The sequence below is a fragment of the Misgurnus anguillicaudatus genome, chromosome 14 (genome assembly GCF_027580225.2).
Source record: "Misgurnus anguillicaudatus chromosome 14, ASM2758022v2, whole genome shotgun sequence".
NCBI lineage: Eukaryota > Metazoa > Chordata > Actinopteri > Cypriniformes > Cobitidae > Misgurnus > Misgurnus anguillicaudatus.
In genome coordinates this window covers 25,781,504-25,803,456 of record NC_073350.2, presented here as the reverse complement: position 1 = coordinate 25,803,456, position 21,953 = coordinate 25,781,504, and the positions used below count along the sequence as shown (strand labels likewise).

General features: G+C 38.2%; 1 protein-coding gene across 2 annotated transcripts; it reads left to right on the top strand.

Moving 5' to 3' along the window:
* On the top strand, nt 1-20,688 carry nacc1b (nucleus accumbens associated 1, BEN and BTB (POZ) domain containing b). Of its 2 annotated transcripts, none has more exons than XM_055184619.2 (5): nt 1-1,486; nt 4,646-5,664; nt 10,036-10,348; nt 11,951-12,048; nt 12,186-20,688. In XM_055184619.2, exons 2-5 carry the CDS (start codon nt 4,671-4,673, stop codon nt 12,467-12,469), a joined length of 1,689 nt encoding a protein of 562 aa, XP_055040594.2. In that variant the 5' UTR covers nt 1-1,486; nt 4,646-4,670; the 3' UTR covers nt 12,470-20,688. The 2 variants fall into 2 exon arrangements, with proteins under 2 accessions (XP_055040594.2, XP_073732257.1); XM_073876156.1 differs by having other exon boundaries at nt 5-1,486; nt 10,063-10,348.
* The last annotated feature ends 1,265 nt before the right edge of the window (nt 20,689-21,953 follow it).

Sequence of the window (21,953 nt, the reverse complement as noted above, 5' to 3'; positions counted from 1 at the left end):
AGTGTATATAAATCAGTTATATAAATCCACCTAAACAAAATAAACTTAACCCATGCACCAAATAATTTTGTCACCTCGATAACCACACGAGGGAAGTGTTTTAGTGCATCTGTTTCTCAGAGTGCGCCATGCAGAGCTGAGTTAGCATGCCGGGCGCGTACCACCACAACACCCCTCTAGGGGTTCACCTGTACGCCAGTCTACTGTAGACACAGCTGACTCTGCCAGTAGCCTGAACCACACACTAATCATATTCGGGGAGCGCGCAAAAATCGTCGGGTGCCGATTGTGGACACTGAAAGTTGGACATCCGTTTTGAAGATTAATGTGCAGTCTTGTCAGGGTGTAATCGGTGATTCGGTGCTCTACGTGCGTCCCGAAGGGGTGAAAATGATGCACCCCTCGACAATTCTGCGCTCGGGCGCATTGCCTGTACATTCATGATGAATGGCTGCCACTAGACAGAGATCGAGAAGAGTCTGACTCCTGCACTGGAACACTTCAACCAGCCGATCGCAAGAGAGGGGGGTGAGTCCTTGTAACGCGTGCACGAGGGGTTCACGCCACGGGGTCAAACCGCACTCGCGCGGATGACCAAGGGGGCGTATGAGAGTTATTTTAGAGTGCAACGGGGATTTTAGGAATACGGTATTGTTTTCTTGAAGGTGTGCGATTGCTTTTTAGATGATGGGGGATGGGTTTGCAAAACTTTTAACCACTTAAATGATTCCTGAGAAATCACCGCATGGCCGTCCTATTTTTCTTTTATTTGCAAACTTTCTAGATATGCATAATATCCCCAAATGAACTGACAGCATGTGTTTTTAGTGGTATTTAAAGCAGATTTAAGAATGCATGGATAGTTGAGTTATGTGCAATGCTTTCAGGCGTTAAGTGGTTAACGGTGTCTTGACTTGCGGATAGGTCTGGCTCGCCCCCCAGTTGCTGCATTTGTCCCGGGATGACCTGTTGATGTCGGGGAAATGTGCAGATGAGCCCTCCCTTCCTTTATAGTCCAAAATGGAGTACAGTTTAACCACTAAATATTGGATGTAAATGCAATGCTTACATCGCGTGCATATAAATACAAGCCATGCATACCATTGACACGTCTGCAGCTGGGAGATAATAATGCATGCATGCACATCTTTGTTGCGGGATGAATCATAACGATCTGTGTGTAGATACAACTGTAACTCAACCCGACATTTCATTTTATAGCATTGCGTTGGCACCGAATGGGCGATCGAGAGGAACGGATGTGGGCTCCTAAATAATTAATCTTTTGACTATTTCGGTGACAGCATTCTTTACGGGTGACTGAGTGGTCACATAGGAAGTAGCCAATCGGGTATTATTTCTGATTTTTTGCTCCCCGGGGCTCGTGCCAGCCCGGAGCTCGTGCGGTGCTGGGCAGCGGTGCGGGGCACACACACTAACCGGGTAGAGCAGCCCTGCCGCTTGCACCCACATCACACAAACACCGGTAAGATTTTAAAACTGCTAGGAATTAATAATATTCGTGTTGTTAATGAAAACTGTTTCCAATTGTGTTTTGGTGAAATAATGGCATATATGCGAACACATAGCAGTCAGAATAAGTTGTAAAAAAATGTGTTACATTTTTACTTTTTTTGCTGCGGATGCAAAATTGTGATAATCATAATCGATTGATGACTTTAGACTAAGTTTATAATTTTTATTTAAATACTTATTTGTTTTTATGTGCTGCCACTAGCTAATGACTAGCTTTATCCCTTTAAACTAACGTTATGTGGTATGAGGATGGGACAAATAACCATTAATTGTTATCATTTGGCTCTTTCTTATTTATTTTATTTGAAAAGATTTATTATTAAGGACCTGTGTTAAAGTTATTGTTTCCAAGTAGACAGAGACAGGGTCTTTTATCTAGTTCATCTGAATTTTGCATTGTTCCCATGATCAACCTTTTAGTTGGAAGAGAGCTAGTGTGAAATGACTAATAAGTTAACCTTTACTTTATATTTTGTGTTAAAGGGGATTATATAGTCATTGGGCTTTATTTTAATGCTTAATAAGCAAATCCTGTGATATTGAAAGCAGAAGGATGATTAGGGTTTGTAAAGAAATATTTTTCTTTTTAAAATTTGTTACTACATCCTTTAGTATTGTTAGCTTTTCAATAGCAGATTGAATGAATAAAAGCAGATAAACAATGCATGTACATGAAGACAACTTGCTAGCTAGTTAACAGGACACTGATTAAATATTGGAAGGTCAAGACATTGTAAGCCCCTAGGCACTCACCCCTGGGTGCAATAAGAGGCCAGAAGACCTTAGAGCAGTGGTTTCCAACATGGTGCCCGCACCAGGTTGCCCGCAGCGTCTGTGAGTTGCCCGCCAAAGCACATTCTATTAATAGCCTCAATTTTAATATTTATTTATTTATTACTTATGTTTATATTAGCTTTCTTTTATGTATGTTAACATTTTAAACAATGAAAAAAACCTATCAACAAGTAAAATAAATAAAATCAACAAGTAAAAGAAAAAAGTTTTGAGTAGACTACATCAAAAAAGTTGCCCTCCAGATTGTTTTATCCATTGTAGTAGCCCTTGCTCACAAAAAGGTTGGAGACTCCTGCCTGAGAGGGATCCCTAACAATATTTAGTTTTCTGCCTGATCACGGCACCAGTGTTGGGGGTAACGTTAATATTTTAGTTACTTTTTAAAAAAAAGTAATGCGAGTTACTTTTTAGTTTAATTAATTTGATTTAAAAAACAATACTATACTAAATTAAACTGACTGTATTCACATAGAATTATGCGTGCGCGCTTAAGTGGGAAACGTTTGAGTCAGAAATGAAGATGGCAGGCCAGAGCTTGAAATTTTTGCTATGGAAATACGCAATTTCTGAATTCAGAACTTCTCAGTCATAAAAACATTTGCAAGGCCTGAAAGATGCAAAAGTAACTTAAAAGTAACGTAAGTATTACTTTCCATGAAAACTAACTAAGTAAACACAATTAAAAATTCACTTTCCCCAACACTGGATGGCACTGATATTGAATTAAGGCTTTTATTTCTTAAAGGGGTCATAGCGTAAAAATCTGACTTTTTCCATGTTTAAAGGCGGAGTGCACAATGTTTGAAAAACGCTTTGGAAAAGGAGACGGGCCAACTACCAAAACACACTTAAAGCCAATCAGCAGTAAGGAGCGTGTCTACTAACCGACATCCTTGCCGGGTTGCGTATGTGTGGGGCGGGTCTATCAACTGAAGGTCCAGATTCTATTGGGGTAGGGGCGTGTTTGTTTAGGTGATTTCAAATATCAACATTGGCTTTCAAACATCGTGGACTCCGCCTATAATTGGGTCACCAGTGCTTCTATCAACATAAAAAATGTGAAAAATAACAACTCAGTAACTTTGTTTTGGAAAGCCATTCTGTGCAAGCATGTGAAAAATTAGGTCGTTCAGATTTTGCCTGTTTTGCGAGATGGGTAGCAAGGCCGATTACAATAATACCGCCCCTTAATCTGCACTATCCAACCACGGCACTGCCATTTAGTGCTAAAAGAAAGAGAGAAAATAATTAACAGCACAATTGAGTTTCAATTGCAACAAACCACCATCATTGCGATCAGTGTTTGCATTTCATCCGCTGATTTGCATTTTAAAGGACACACCCAAAAACGGCACACTTTTGCTAATGCCCACAAGTGGCAATTTTAAAATGCTATAATAAATTATCTCTAGGCTATTTTGAGCTAAAACTTCACATATGCACTCTAGGGATACCAAAGACTTATTTTACATCTTAAAAAAACCTCATAATTAGAGCCCGACCGATAAAGGATTTTGAAGGCCGATACCGATACGAATGTTTGTTGGTTTTAAAATCAGATATTCCGATATATCGGCCGATATTTTTTTATTTTAGAAACGCGCAACAAAACATTAACAGATTTCCCTAACATTGGTTATTTGTAGTTATTTATGAGTTTTAACTAAAATAATATGAAAATGCATTTTAAAAAGAAAATTGTTTCTTTTATGGTCTCGTGACCAACTCGCCACGAGTGACACGAGTGTTGCCAACAGTTAGGTTGTAGAGTGCCTCTGGTGGACAAACTATACAATGGCAACACTCATGACATGGTTGAAGGCTGTTTCATCCTTTTTTTGGTTTTGTTTAAATATTCATTTATCTGCCATTATGAATGCCAATACCGATAGTTTGGAAAAGCCCTAATATCGGCCGATAATATCGGCCTGCCGATATATCGGTCGGGCTCTACTCATAATATGACCCCTTTAATGTATTGTGGTGATTGAGTGCTGCAAAAAAGCACTATATAAATGTTACAAATGATTCTTCTCATTATTTATTTTTTATGTAAAGTGAACCTTAATTAATTGCGCATTCTTCCTTTGCGGCATATAAGTTTACGTGTTCTTGTAATCAAGCTTGACTGATAATAGATCCGTAGATTTTCATTAAATTAGTCATGTTCTAATTAATGTAATGTGCTCTAAATATATTTTACATTTATTCATTATGCTTTTATCTAAATTGACTTACAAATGAGAGTGCATTTAACATTTTGTCTAAGTATATATTCCTGTTCTTATACAGTATATTGTTTGTTTTTTTACAGATCCTGTACGTCTGGGCGTTACGATATGGCTCAGATGCTGCAGATGGCGATTCCCAACTTTGGCAATAATGTTTTAGAGTGTCTTAATGAACAGAGGCTTCAGGGTCTGTACTGCGATGTGTCAGTGGTGGTGAAGGGCCACACGTTTAAAGCCCACCGGGCGGTGCTGGCCGCCAGCAGCTCCTACTTTCGAGATATGTTCAACTCTGGAAGCAAGAGCTCTGTTGTGGAGTTACCACCAGCGGTTCAACCTCAGAGCTTCCAGCAGATCCTCTCTTTCTGCTACACCGGTCGACTTAGCATGAACTTGGGAGATCAGTTTATCTTGATGTACACGGCAGGATTCTTGCAGATCCAGCAGATTATGGAAAAAGGCACAGAGTTCTTCCTTAAAGTCAGCTCGCCAAGTTGTGACTCGCAGGGTCTCCACGTGGAAGAAGCCCCTTCTTCGGAACCCCAGAGCCCTGTTACGCAAACTGGAAGTGGCTGTTTAGGAGGCGGGGCTGTGGTTGCCACGGCAGCAGCTCGACCCGCCTCCTGCCTCACGCCTCTTCCGCTGGTGTCGAGGGTGAAGACGGAACAGCATCCGCAGGCCCAGCAGCCCCCACAAGAAGCGTCACCGTATTCGGTGGTTTGTGCTCCGGTCGCGAAGCGTCTTTGGGAAGGGGGCAGTCGCGAAGGAGGCGGAGGACCTGGAGGAGCCGGAGGGGGAGGCATGAGGAAAGCAGCCCGTTATTCGCAGGAGGTGCCACGTGGGGCGAGTGGGACTCTACCACAAAGTGCAGCCTTATTGGCTGGAAGTGGAACCAGTAACAGCAACAATAACAACAACAACAACAGTAGCAGCACACCAGAAGGCACCAGCCCGGGAACTCCCAGCATGTACACCAGTGACTCACCGATCTCATACCACGATGATGATGAGGAGGAAGAAATTACAGAGGAAACAGCAGAGGAGCAGTATAGACAGATCTGTAACATGTACACCATGTACAGCATGCTGAATGTAGGTGCAACAGGTAAGATAAAGAGGCCAGACACTTGTAGTTGGAATATTGCGTGAGGAGAATAGTGGGCGTGGCTTGTGCTTTGATTAGATATAGAAAAGTACAGACTGACATTTGAAGGGACGGAGTACATTTAAAGAGTTTCGTTGCAAAACGAGATAAATCCATTTTTTAACATTTTTGTCAAAACATGTTTATTATTATGTTATCATGTTATTATTTTGTTTTATGGTGCTACTTAGCTGTAATTTTTAAGTTATGAAGGTTTAAATCAAAACAAACCAACTGCAGTTCAAATGATATTAATTGGAATGCACAACCAAAAAATGAGATTTCTGAACAATTAAAAAAATGGTGGTTATCTTGTTTTGCAACAAAGCTCTTCATTTTTAGATTTTGATTCAAGTTTATGAGGGCACATTAATTTTTAAGAAAATAATGACCTGCACAGATAAATTGTTTATAATAAACACCACAGTATTACATAAAAAAATAAGAAGAGTCTGTTTTGATTTCATTGGAACTTTAATGAATGACACGATTGACCCCAGACTTTGTAATGTAGTGAATTTTGGGGAAATGAATTGGTTTAGGCACTGAAAAGCCACTCAAATAGGAATATTGTAAGGAACCACCTAGACATAAAATTAAAAGGGTCATGTTATGCCCTTTTACAAAGTCTTGTTTTTGTTTTTGGGGTGTACCAGAATATACTAGAACATAATTTTTAACATATTTTACGTTATTGCAGCACCTCTCTTCCCAGTCTGTCTTAAAAGCATTGTTATAGCCATGTGTTTATAACTCTTTCCCCACCAATGACGAGTTAACTAGTCAATTAAGAGAAAACGCTTCCCTGCCAATGACGAGTATTTCCGGCAATCCGTAATACCACTATTATAGTTAAAGACCTTCTGTCTGAAATGCTCAGTCTACTCTCATTTGTCAATAAATCAACATTCGTCTATCTTAGGAAGGCCAAACCAATGCGGTTTAGAATTGGGGTGCAAAAAAAACACCCCAATCTCTTTGGCATGATGACAACACCCTATTATACTGCTCAACCAGGCCCCGCCCTTTTATGCCTTTGTCTTTGGCAGGAATTATTTAAATGAGGGATATGGGTGACATTTAAAGGAGCTGTATGTAACATTGACTTCTAATGGTTGAACTTGGTACGGCAGGCTAAATGTAAAATATTGTAAATGTTTTCCCCCTCGCCTCCCTCTCAGGTTGCCAGACATATACAGGAGTGCAATTGATGATGGAAAGCGTACATTTATCCGCTTTATTTACGTTTGCAATGTTTTTTTTTTGTTGTCTGCAAATTACAAAACCGTGGATTTTTATAACTCGGCTTATTTTGGAGGTTGCATCCACCAGAGGTCGCATTTAAACAACTGTGATAACTTGCAACCCAGGCGTGTTGTTATATTTGCTTACTGCTGTGACATCATACAAGAGATGTGCTATAAATTCTTATTACACGGCTCTCTGGAATGCTTGATTCTGATTGGTCAGTTGAGACATTTGCAGGTTCGTTCTTTTCAAATAATAACCGCTCCAAAGTAATAACGCATAGCCGGTACCACTTGTACGAGTAAAATCGCTCCGCGCCATATAAAGATTACTGTTTGGCACCATCTTGTGACAAATACTGGACAACCACAATTAAGAATGGAAAATTTTGACATTAATTTTAACATGTACGAAAAAAAAAAAACATTTAAACAGTGGATAGAAGAACGAACAAAGACAAGACACAGAGAGCTTACTTAGACTGAAATTGACAAAATAGAGCATGACAGCTACGAAGCCAACACACAAAAAAATACAGAATGGGCATTAAAACTTCTCAAAGACTGGCTAAAAGAGAAAAAATGGAGACAGACAAGTATGAAGCAGAGGATCTTAATAAGGTATTACGATAATTTTATGCATCTGTGCAAAGTTTCGCGGAAGGATAAAAATGTTAATTTAAAACATATGCCAATAAAATGTATCAAATTCATATTTATGTCCAGTTTTTTTTCTTATGTGGCAAGTAGCCGTGTAATAAGCGGGATAATGTAGAGGCAGCCGGTAGTTATCGGGAAATAAGCCCCGACAGTGTGATCAGGACCCGACGCAGTCCGCCACAAAATCTAAATTGACCACCGCTAGTCTGGAAAACACTGGTATGGACTTTCGATACTTACAACACAGCACAGATGACAATGAAAAAGTGCAAGCACGAAGGTAAAGCTAATCTTGCATCATAGCGATGACGCCGTTAGTGACGATTCTCTTAGACCAATCAGTGATCTACAGTATTTTCGCATCACGTTTTAGTATCAGCTCGCTTGGAATCCCAACCGAGGTGGTACTAAAAAAAATAAGTGTCGGGAACTACGTACTACACCCAGTGGAAAGGCGCCATAACTGGCTACAGCATTGTTTTTCAGAGAAACAGATATGTGAACTTGGCATGTTTCCTATATATCTATAAATATATTATAGTAATTTTTTTATTTAATAAACCTATATACAGCTCCTTTAAAGGTACCGTTCTTCCTGTTTTTTTGAAGCCTTGATTGTGTTTACAGTGCGCAATATAACATGTTCATGTTTCACGTGTAAAACAACACATTATTTTTCACACAATTTACTTATCTGTATAGCGCTGTTTTCAAATGGCCGATGTCTTCCTTGTTCTATGAAGTCCCTCTATCAGAAATAAGTAACGAGTTCTGATTGTGTAGCTTGTTTAGTGTGTTGTGATTCGATAGTAGCTTAGCTTGCCATTAGCTTAGCTTGCGACTGACGTATTCCTGTGGGCGGAGTTTAGTCAAACACTCTTGCTTTGACGTCATTAAAGCAGGAAGTAAAGGGCTGTAGGCCAGGGGTCTCAAACTCAAACTGGCTTGGGGCCATTTCTAAGACAGACATTTTATCGGGGGGCCGCAAAGCTATTTTAATGTTAAAAAAGTACTATATTTCTGTAAATGTCATGTTTCTTTCTATTATTTAATGTATAATACTTGAAAATATACAAGCAGTGGTTTTATCTTTTTAAAATTATTTTATAAAAGTAAGTAAATCTTTTCTTAACCTTATCTTAAATAACTAAGACCTATTAAAACCTTGCACTAAACTAACAAATTTAATTCCTGTATAGATTTATAAACTATTATTAAAAAAATTACCATCAGTAAGCGTTTCTGTTTTGATTTATTTTGGAATGTTTTCAGTCGTATTGACTTCATTATGTTCTTTGTTATTTCAGTTTTAATGAATTTTCTATTATTTATGTGGAAAAATATGAATAAGTGAAAGTGATCCTAAAACTTTTGAATGGGTAGTCAATGTTACATAAGCTAGTTGGACAGAAAAAATAATAATACTGCTCTGTGTAATTGAATAGTAAGCTACATAATAATATATTATACTTCATTATATATCAGTATACATACTTTTATCTTCTGTACGTTTCTCCACATCGTTTCTCTTTTCTTAACCTGGGCACTTTGATGGCTCTTTTCTTATCTGTAGTTTAAAGTGTGTTGCATTACATCTCTACCGCTCTGCCTCCCTACCTATGCGGTGTCTCCATTAGAAGCTGTGACTTGATGTGAACTAACCCACCACAGCTCGATCTTCTCTCAGTAACAGCTGATATCCACTCGGAAGTAACAAATCTTCTCCAGACAAACACTACAAAGTCCAAACCAGATTAACTGATCGCATGATTACAACGTTATGATTGACGCGAGGTTCAGTTGAGGTATTAAAATCCCATCGTGCATTCCGTTATGCTCGACATCACGGAGCGCGTGGTTCATGGCTGCGTAACAACGGGTGACGCGACCCACGCCACGGAGCGCAACTTCCGCTCCCAAGCACTTTGGAAATTAATGCTTTGACTCGTTTTAACGCGTAGTTAGACGCGACATGAGAACGATCCCTTAAACGTTTAAATCAAAAATCAAACAAATATAAAACAAAGTGAATAAAAATCTTTCTGCGGGCCAGATTATGTTATATTTTTGAAAGGTGACGCGGGCCGCAGAGAGGGGGAGGGCGGGCCGCAAATGGCCCGCGGGCCGGGAGTTTGAGACCACTGCTGTAGGCAGTTCACTGTAGGCATTGAAATGCGAATTCTGTTAAAGAAAATATATCCTTTGCAGTGAACTTTTTTGTGAATCATTTTGCAGGTATTATTTTTGCTATTAAAGCAACTTTATACACTAACTAGAGTTTGAAAAATGGGATTAGCAAAAACAGGACCTTTAAGTTTACACTCATAGTTCCAATAAGCCATTTGTTCAAGTTGTTTACTGTTATAAAGTATATCATTGTTTATAGTAGACTTTAAGCTTTGTAACTCCAATGCATTTATCACAGATAGACCTTTTGGTTGTCCTGCTTTAGCCAGTGAACGAGTGGAGTCTCTACCAGATCACCTCACAGTTGAATCAAGGGGAAGAGGAGTCCGAGTGCGTCAAGAACTTGCCTCTCTTCCCACAGAGCTCATTGCACAGATTGGAAATCGTTGTCATGTTAAACTCTATGAAGAAGGTGATCCTGTTGAGAAACTAGAGCTGGTAACGGGCACCGGTGTCTTTATTTCACGCGCTCAGCTGATGAACTGCCACGTTAGCGCGGGCACACGGCACAAAGTATTGCTCAGACGGCTGCTTGCTGCCTTCTTTGACAGGTGAGTGACATTGGACACAAATAATGAATATGTTTTTTGATTTAAAAAAGTATAAAAGTGTGAAGTTGTAATTTTTAAGCTTTTTCTTTTTAAAAATCTGCTGTTATCATAGAAAATGTGACCCAGTTTGTGAAAACCCAGCTAAAGTCATTTTTTTGATTGACTGTTTTCTACATTAAATCATCCTACATAATCTAAACAACATTCACTCCACTTTTTTGAAATCCAATGTTTTGAAAACATTGGATTTTTACCGTTTTGGAATCCATTCAGCTGATCTTTGGGTTTGGCGGTACCGCTTTTAGCATAGCTTATCACAATCAATTGAATCTGATTAGTTCATGAGCATCGTGCTCAAAAATAACCAGAGTTTCTATATTTTTCCTATTTGAAGCTTGGCTCTTCTGTGGTTACATCGTGTACTAAGACCGACAAAAATGGAAAGTTGCGATTTTCTGGGCCGATGTGGCTGGGAACTATACTCTCATTCTGGCGTAATAATTAGTGATGCACCGATGTATCGGCCGCCGATATTTATCGGCCGATTTTTGATGAATTTGAAACCATCGGCATATCGGCAATAGTACGAGAAACGCCGATAAGGATTGTTTATTAATTAACTGCATAAAGAAATCCATTATATGTAAAAAATGAGTTAATGTTGTTTATCAAATAAATGCTGAATAGCAAAAACCACCTTTGAAGGTTGTCATGCTGCCTTATTATATTTGTTTTAGCTTAATTTGTGCCTCTCTTATTATGTTGGTCAGTTGAATGTTAATTAGATCCAATCCATGTTCAGTAAAAATAATTTGATGCAGAAATAAACTAGCTAATAGACCAACTGTATAGTATTGTATACAAGTGTTTTAATATCGGTATCGGCATCGGTATTGGCCAGAAGTTGTCTGTTTAAATCGGCATCTGTATCGGCCCAAACAAATCCTATCGGTGCATCCCTAGTAATAATCAAGGACTTTGCTGCTGTAACATGGCTGCAGGAGGTGCAATGATATTACGTAGTGACCGAAAATAGTCCCCTGGTATTGAAAGTTACTAAGGGGACTATTTTTGGCTGCTGCGTAATATTATTGCGCCTCCTGCAGTCATGTTACGGCAGCAAAGGCCTTGATTATTACGCCAGAATGGATAGTTCCTAGCCATATCGGCTTAGAAAATCGCAACTTTTAATTTTCTGTTGGTCTTTGTACAAGATGTAACTACAGAAGAGTCAAGTTTTAAATATGAAAATAACGAAACTCTTTGGTTATTTTTTAGGCGCAATGCTAAATGGTCTAATCAGATTCAATGGATTATGCTAAGCTATGCTAAAAGTGGTAGCGCCAGACCCGGAGATCAGCTGAATGTATTCCAAAACGGTAAAAATCAAATGTTTAGCTCTATGGGAACTGGAAAATTAGCATATTTTCAAAAAACTGGAATTTCCCTTTAACATTGACTGAATAAGGTCAATGTGAACCGAGCCTAAATTTACAGGCGGAAGTCACAGAATGGTCAACAAAAATGGTTTCACCCAACCTGTATAATTTGAAAGTCAAGTTTAAATGTATAAAGTGTACTTTTAACCACACTTCCATACAGAAGCACTCTTGCGAACAGTTGTGGGACAGGAATTCGCTCCTCCACAAATGACCCGAACCGCAAGCCACTGGACAGTCGGGTTCTTCATTCTGTTAAGTGTAAGTTAGCAATAGTGTTCCTCCAAATCCTTTTAACTAAAATATAATTGTCTTATAAATGTTTATAGCACAGGTGTGTGGCTTATGATCATAGCAATGATATTTGCATCAATGTGTTTATTTCTCTCTGTCTCCAGTTTACTGCCAGAACTTCGCTCCTAGTTTCAAAGAAAGCGAAATGAACGCAATCGCTGCGGACATGTGCACCAACGCGCGCCGCGTGGTACGTAAGAGCTGGATCCCCAAGTTGAAGCTCCTGATGGCAGAAAACGACGCTTATGCTAACTTCCTTCCGGATGCTGCCAAAATGGAGTCTGACGGTTTAGGGGTGGAAAATGCCTACGAAACGGGATCGCTTGAGGGTGAATCCGGGCAGTCATCTACAGATACCCTGCAAGGGAATGGTGGCGGTTTGTTTTAGTGAGTAACGTTTTTATGGTGACCTTGCAACTTTGAATATTCATTCTCCTCCATCTCTTCGTCTTATCACTTTTCTCTGTGTCACCTTGGGCATTGATGACATGCTGGAGAAGAGAAAATGTATCTGTCTGAAGACTGTTACTGGAAATCTGCTTCCAAAGCTGGTCATTTTTATTTTCGTAGTTTGTTTTAGAGCATTTGCTTGTACTCTTCGGAGTTCATACTGTAGAAACACATTCGCAAAGATGGGGGACATTTGTGGTGGACAGGATGGGAAATAATAGTCCAAGAACACTGTCCTGGATTTGAATGTAAGGTACTTTGGAGAAAGTTTATGTTGTTAAGCCTGAGATTGTAGCCATCTTTAAATATTTAGTAGGTGGAATAGCCCCATTTCATCTTCTTAGACCCTGAGAGAAGTCTTATAATCTAAGTTTCATATATTTCACATTGATTTTAATCTTTGAGATGACCTTACTCAGTCAATATTAAAGATATCAAGGTTATATTATATATTTTATTCAAAAAACAATATATCACAAAATATGACTTTGGCTTGGTTTTCAATGACAGGGTCCCATTTATTTTCTTTCATATTTTACGTTTTAATTAGGGATGCATGATATATCAGCCGACATATTGTTATCGACCGATAACTGCTTATTTTTAATATTATTGGTTATCGGTCTGATAGCAAAATTAGGCAGATAAATGAAAGCCGATAAATGATGGATTATTTTGGTTTGTTGAACCACTTCACTTGCTCATTGCTGGCCATGTGGAGTTTTGATTGGTGCTTTCTGTGACATAGCACGAAGATGACACGTGTTGCGGGCTTAAGAAGAGTATGCTAGTCTAGCGCAAAGACAAGATGTCCGCAGTCTGGGAGTTTTTCATTGTGAAAATAATATGAATATTTATCGGCCTATATATATATATATATATATATATATATATATCGGTTATCGGCCCCCAAATATAAAGAATTATCGGTTATCGGTATCGGCCAAAATTTCCATATCGGTGCATCCCTAGTTTTAATTGAAATGTCATGTCGTTTTTTATGTAAAGTATTTCACTTTTTGCCCAAGAGTGTCCCAAGAGAGGCAGTTTGTTATGGATGATTGTTACTTGTAAGTGGCAGATGAATGTGCTTTGTGATATTTGAAACTACTGTTGTGCGATACAGAGAGGGTCTGTGCAAGATTCTCACCTTTTAAAACCAATTTTGATATGTTGTCCATGTAAGATTGTAAAAGAAAAAAGAAATGCACATGTTTTTGCATTAGCAAAATACTAAAGTAATTTTAGATATTTTATTTTGGTATATTACCAAGATTTAATGTCATTGTTTAGATCAATTTATCACAAGACATTCCCCAAACACCCTCACAGAACAATCAAATGTCTTTTACCAGAGTAGTTGTGTGTGTGTGTGTGTATAAGTGCTGAGTGTGTCACAGCTGAAGTTTATGATCTCACAGCTGATTGCTTCATGCACGTATCACACGTACGACGCATTCTGCCGCATGCCGCATTCTGACATGCTACACCCGAGCATGTGTGAGAGAGACTTTAAATGCCATGTTGAAGTAGGCTGAGTGCAGTATTAGTAATTGGCACTGAAGAGCCATTAATGCTTCAGTGTGCTTGTGAACCACTGAAGTGGATGATGTTGTAGATCGCATTTAATGCTAATATAAAAAGGCAGTTTTAAACGTCTACATTGATGGTTATGTTTTGGTTTTTAAAACGAGAGGATCTTAAAGTTCTGCATCACCATACAGTAAGAGCAGTTGGTGATGTAAGAGGATGACTGTGATGTCATTGTGCACCCGTGAAATATTTAAGTATGTTCAGATTAGATACCATTAGAAAGTCTCCAAAAGCGTGACATGAATGTTTATGTTTTAAAATACACTTATGTTTTAGTAAATGTGTTGTGTAATGGTGGACTTGACTATAATGCTTGTCTTTTGTTGGTGCTGAAAAAGTTGTGGTTGAACATGTGTGAACAAGATCAACCACACCTCCAAAAACATGACAAACGCACAAGAAGCCACACTAAGGACTGGGTGATATAGCAGACATTTTTGTTTTAATACTTTTTCAAATAAATTTCAATTAGCTTATTCTGAAATACTAATAAATCTAGTTTTCAAAACTAATACTAATGAACTTTTTATGAGAACAACAACAAATATGTATAAAAAAAATGTTAGGCTATGTTTCATTTGAAATTCCGCCAAAGTTCAAAAGTTTCAACTCGGGCTTCAGCCGCAAATTCGCGTCAAACACAAAATGCACAAAAAGCACCATTCACGCGTACCGCGGCAGACGCTCAATTCGCGCCCTTCGTGTGAACTAGACGCGCGAATGAGGTGGAATCGCGTCTTTCGCGCAGCGCCAAACACCTCATTCACGCCACGAGACCTTCAGATGCACGTCAACGCATCTTCACATTGACTTAACATTGAAATCACTCGCTCTTCACGCCTTTACCACGGCAGAAAATCCATTTTTTTTATTGTTGTTTATGTCTATGTGCTGTTTTAAATATGCTTTAAGACAAACCATGTGCAAAAACACTGTAAAAAATTATTTGCTGCCTTAAATTTTTTAGTTTAATCAACTCAGATTTACAAGTCATTTTATTTATATCGACTAGATGAGTTGTTATAGCTTTTAAAATATAGTTGAATAAGTTAACTTTATTTTTAAGTTGTAGCAACTCTTCTCTAGTCAAGATAAATAATAGTAAGTTGAATGACTTGTAAAATCTGAGTTGATTAAACTAGAAAATTTAAGTCAACAAAGAATTTTATGCAGTGCATCATTCAACACCATTGCTGAGTTTTTACAAAAAAAAAAAAACACGGTTTGAAATCGCCTTTGTTTCCTACATCACAAACATGCAACCAATCATATCAATACAGTTGAATGAGTGGATCAGTACTTCGAGCTATAGATATTACGTATGGATGCCGCAACCATCGCAGCACAGCCGCTTCAGTTCTCTGTCTGTGCTGCTCACACGTGCATGGTGAGAGCTGTAACCTGTTAACATCAGTGCTTAAAGATTAGTGCCGCAAAGCGCAGTTCACATATGCAATGTGTGAAACCGGACTTAGCCTTGTCTAAAACTGACGACGAATGTAGCATCTATTTACATATATATCTATGGTCTGTGGTGGTGCGACAGAGTGGAGGCGAGGACTAATTTGCATGTTGATAGATCTGCGTGTACTAAGTGAAGCAAGGGTGTAGAGTTAAATTCAAGCTGATTTAAAGCATTAAGAAATTACTTTTACATATGCTATTTTGATACTTTTAAAGGTGCCATAGAATAAAAAACTGTATTTACCTAGGCATAGATAGATAAGAGCTCTGTACATAATAATGACATATTGTGAGCCTCAAACGCGTTTGATTCCTCATTTTTATGTAAACCTTGCATGCAAAAGATAGCTGGAAAACAGGCCAATCTCAACATAACATGACTTCACAGTCGAGGTGTACGCCCCAACATTAAATTACATTAATTAATTACAAAGTTGTTGCTAAAACAAAGTTGTGACTGCTGAATTAGCGCTATATGCTAGTTAATGCTACATGCTAACGTTTAGACTGAAGTTCTACTATTGACGCTACAGTTACGTTTTGGAGGTCCATACTGGAAAGAAAAACACAAACTTACCACTCAGAAACATCCATTAAAGAGTAACTAAACCCTAAACCAACTTTTTTTAGTTAATGATCTGTAAGAATGGGGCTTTATTAGTGCTGTTCATTGATTTTAGTAACTTTTTTGACATTTGGATATAAAGTGTTTCAATACTACAATATATGGTATAAAAACATCTTAGTGCTGCCCTCTTCAGGTTAAACGGTGGCTACTGCAGTTGAATTTTCCTATTGGATGTTGGGTCCAAAAAATACCTCATGACGTAAGCAGGTTCAAGCTCACCACGCCCTTGTTACGATCTCACCACACACTTGGTACGAGTTTAGTTCGTCCCCTCTATCTCCGTTGGGATCTGCCCACTTTTCTTGCATTTTTCAAATATTGCCAGTGGGTGGAGTCAGGCTCCGACCAGGGGTTTAGTTACTCTGTAACAATTTCAAACAATTAGTTGTTCCTCAAAATCTGAAATTTCGTCTGATACAGGCTCAAACATATAGGGTCTGTTTACTAATGCAGTGGTTCTTAAACTTTTTCTGCGTGCGGCCCCCCTTGTGTACGGTCCATTCCTTTTGCGGCCACCCCAAAGAAAATGTATGACAAAAAACTGCTCTAAAATTTAACATTTTAATTAAACAAAACATATTAAGTTATACAAAGTAGTGCTGTTGGTTAGCAGTCTTATTTTTGTTAGGTTTAATTACACAGAATTCATGATAAATTAATGTATTTTATAAAATGTCATAAAACTGGGGCCCCCCTGGCACCATCTCGCGACTCCCGGCCCCCAGTTTGAGAACCACTGTACTAATGTGAGCTACCGACATGAGCCTCAGAGCAAAACAATCACAGCAGAGCTCAACATTATTATTCATGACCCTTCCAAATAGGGCAAAAATAGACCATTTCATTCAAAGGACAAATCCTAGGGTTGTAAGTGGACATGTAAAACATTTCTGGATAATTTTTGCACTTAATAAAGTTACACACGTTCTGTGTAAATATCAAAAAACAATTTAACATATTCCAATGGCACCTATTATTCTTTGGCACCTTTAAGTGATACAATTATTGACTTAAATTTTGTACCAGCACCAAAATCATTACGAATGTTGTGTTATGTTATATTGCCCAGTCCTATTCTCGATAAAAACCAATACCACAAATGCGTACACAAAACCTAAAGCATACAAACTAAAAATCTTTAGGCGTTTGTGTTGTCTTTAGGCGTAAGATGCCAGCTCAAGATTCTACACTGAACCAGAATAATCTTTCGTCAACATGGTCCTAAGAGACTGCAACAAATCACAGTGAGATAGGATGAGGGTGAGAAATTTGCACAGAAATCTAAACTAGATCAAAGTTTGTCTGTGGCTGGGAGCCATTCTGCGACATTGAAGAGAAAGGGATTATGGGAAGGGGGGGTTCAAAACGGCTGGATGGGTGCGTGCACCTCTAATTTTTTTCTTTTGAGCCTTTCGTTTCCATTTTTGGAGACATGCATGCTGATGTCTGCGTGTTCATGTGAAGAGGTTTATTGCAGAGAGAGAGAGAGAGAGAGAGAGAGAGAGAGAGAGAGAGAGAGACAATGCTCAGTCTTTGTGCATTTGTTTATTTAAACATGCATATCTGTGTGAGGGAGTGTTTGTGTCAGGTTTTATATTCCAAAATGTGTATGGTTTTCGTACGCCAACTCCACATCTGAAAGAGTGTGTGTGGGTGATGCTGATGTGTTACAGTGAAATATGCGCAGTGTATGTGTGTGTGCACTGTGCAGAGATCAGAGAGCTCTGTTTGTTTATGTCTGACTCAGTAAGGAACATGCAGTGCAGACGCAAGCAGAGAGGGGAGGGTACGGATCGGTAAGGAGATGGATGCTCAAACGCATACACACAGCTGGTGCAGTGAGCCGTTGCCCAAATGGAGGCATCAAATTTTAACTAAACAAACCCTTCAATTTCATTGAAATCTCAATCTGATAAGGCCGCTGTAAACTTTACTTTTATCTTATTTACGTTTAAATACACATCTGTCTTATTTTGATTATTAATAGTCCGAATATGAGACTTCTTTTGGAACGAAACGTGAAAGCAACTACATGTGTACACAGTGGTGTGTTTTTGAATGAGTGCCAGTCCTCTTTTCAAACAACAGATGTGTGTTTAAAATGGTTTGATGGTGACTGCATAAATATGGCTTTGTGTTGGACTATTCCTCACCAGTCTGTGTTTGTCTGTTTTTAGCACCTTTTTAAATACAGTGAAAGATAAACATTTCTTTATTCCCATCAGAATGTACATATATGGAGCTGGATCCTCCAAAGTACAATACAGCTTGATAAGACTGATGTATTTGAATGAATGCATGAATTTAGCCGGAAAATTGAGGGATCAGGAGAATTCGGCTTGTTTTTTTTTTTTGGAAACAGACAGCATGGATGTGTGTGCTGGATTTGTGAAATACTTATGATGGTGCACTGGGTACATGCTGTATGTTTGCATACCACCTCCAACTAATAATATGAAATGTTCCAATATAGGGGTTCGACTTGGGGGTAACACCCTGAGATTGTGGTCTCTTATGGAGGGTATGCATTGACGTCACTTTCTAAAGCATAAAATCATACTGTGTATTCTTTAATACTGCATATTAAAATTAATTTAATACCTAATTACATTAAAATTGTGTTATTTTACTTGAGTAAAAGTATGTACTTAAATATTAAATGTAAAACAAAAACTTGTATTTATGAAATGTAATAGAGTAAAAAATATGATAAAATGCTTTGGAATTATTGTTTTCCAAAGAAAAACACGGATAAAATAAATAGTTAAAAATACTTTTAAGTAGAAATTATAACCTCTGCTTGATAGTGAGCCTAGCAACTTGTCAACTGTGGTCTGTGGACGTTGGCATGAACGATCAATTTACTTCTCCTTTCGATGTTTTTTGGCAGTCTGTAAAACGATAGCTCCGAATTCTTGTTAAATCTGTTAGTACAGTCTATCGAACAACAGCTTTTTCCAATTAAGATGCGTTTTCCACGTGTTTTCGCTGATTTCACACTCTACACAAATGCTGCCGCTCTGTATTTTGCCACTCAGTGGGCGTACCCGCAGGCACTTTCTCCGAAGGTGACGTCACGTGCATACCCACTATTCAAAACCTATAATTCAGAGAGAATCATAAATCATGCATTGTCATTAGGGTTAATACATACAGCAAGTATAGCAAAACAGAAATACAATGTAATATGAATTATTTTATTTCTTTATACGATTTATTGTTTGATTTTGTTTTTCTACTATAGTGTAGAGTAGAGTAGTGCTCGGCCAATGAGAGATGCTACAGATTTTTAACATGATTGTTAGAGTTGCTTAGTATTTTGTAAAGGAACATCAAATGTATTTTTGCATGTATAAAACGGAAGTGCTGGAAAGGGGTGCTATTAGAGTAGGATAGAGAGACCTTGAAATTATATTTTAAGGTGAGTTTGAAGAGATTTAGGGGATAAAGAAAAACAGCAATATTCTATAGTAGTACTTCCTTTTGTCTTTTTTATGTTTTGCTGGTGAAGAAAATCTTTGAATGATGCTTGTACTGCCTCTCATGCTGTTTGTAGGAGATGAATGCGCCACCTGGTGTGAGACTTTAGTAAAGGCTGCAATGCGGTTAAGTCCCCTATAGGGGGCAGTAACGATACTGAAAAGTCGCAGTTTGACTGCTTGTGTAATTTAACTTTCTATTTAATAACCCCTGACCAAAAGAAAATAAACAAAACATTTTCAAGTTGAAATGTTCGTAAACTGCCAAATTAAAGAAGATGCCATTGATTTTATTTATAACTAAATTTATTGTTTTATGCTGATATGACGATCAAATCAATCAATATTTAATAAGACACTTTATTAGCTGGTCAATATGAGTATTTTTCATGCAGTTATATTAAACTAAGATGATGATTTTTTTCCCCTGAATTTTATGTCTGAATTTGAAGCTGTATTTGTCTTTATCCAATATTTTAGTATTGAATAAGTGTTTAAGTTGTGGAAGCAGTGATAAGACCCCAGAGATTAAGATTGAAATCTGCTTTTTTATACATTTTTTTAAATTAATAAATGGAGTGGTGTTACACTGTTATTGATAAACAAAAATGCAAGAGGTGTAAAAATCATAAATATGAAACTGCAGATTTCCTGTTTGTTGTCGATTACGCAGACTGATCTCGCGAAAGTCGTGTTATAGTCACGCAAAATGTGATTGGTTTGTTTGTTTCCATGGCACGAAATTCAGCTTTTTTTCGTCCCTTGGGCATGAATGTCTTTTTCGTGACACTCGCACGGATTTCTATGGATGGTTTTTCGTGTCTGTTGCACGACTTTCATTTTCGTGTCGGTTTATGTTTTGTTTTCTCATAGTTTTTTCCTATTTTCTTACCATTGTCGCTTGGGGTTAGAATCACTTTCTGTTACATTTTTAGACATCATAACCCCAAATCTAACCCCAACCCCACGCGACAATGATTTAAAAATGGGGAAGGAGGGAGAAAACAATTCATGGAGTGACACGAGAGGGAAAGTTGTGCCATGGACACAGAGACTGTTTATAGAGGTTCGTGCTGACTGACACGAAAAAGACATTTTGTGATGGAGGCTTGAAGGGGCTGAGTTTCGTGACATGGACATGAATGGATGGATCGCATTTTTCGTGACTATAACACGACTTTCCGCGAGATCATGTTGCGATTACAAGGTTTGAATGTTTTAAACTAATGTTTGTCATATCTGTTAAGCTGTTTCATAGCACCTTGACTTCCTTTCTCTGCCTCACTGCTTCAGTTTGGGATCACCATGAGGAGTTTTACATTTTGTTTAAAGGTGCAGTGTGTAAATTTTAGTAGCATCTAGTGGTGATATTGCGAATTGCAACCAACGGCTCAGTCCACTGCTCACCCCTCGCTTTTGAAACATAGAGAAGCTACGGTAGCCGCCACCGGAAAAACATGTTATCAACTTAGTAAAAAAAGTTTGTCCGTTAAGGGCTTCTGTAGAAACATGGCGGCACAAAATGGCGACTTCCACGTAAGGGGACCCTCTGTGTATGTAGATAAAAACGTCTCATTCTAAGGTAATAAAAACATAATGGTTCATTATAAAAAGGTCTTTATACACCCCTGATAATAGTTTTGTATATTATTTTGCATTTCTGTCAAGAGATCCTTCTAAAAATTACACACTGCACCTTTAATTTCTCTTATGGACTTACAGAGATAAACTCACTCAACCTCACATGCAGATATCGTGGATAGGAAAGAGGTGCGTGTACAAAAAGATAAAACTTGGAACAAAACATACCTCTTAATCTGAGATACATTGTAACGTTCAATCCTGAATGTTTTATATAAGATGTCTATCAACATATGTCAGTCATGCACCTCCTTGCCACGGCTCGCCGTTCAGTGTGTGTTTACTACACCCAATTCTGTGCGCTATGAACAACCTCAAAGACTTACAGTATCTACTGAAATTATGCATTGCTCTGTATACATCCCTGCCCACCAGAGACAAATGCACATCACACACACAAGTAGATGTGTGGATCTACCTCCTTACACCTTCAGCCATACAGTACCTCCCCATGCCATGAGCCCTGATACAGTGTTGTAAGAGACCCATTGAGATGACTGTGCTACTTCTCAGATAATTTATTACTTTTCAGTAATAAATGTGAATTGCAAAGAGGCTTAATTAAAATTTGGAATGAATGTGGTAAATTTATACCTCATCATTAGAGGCTGGGGAGC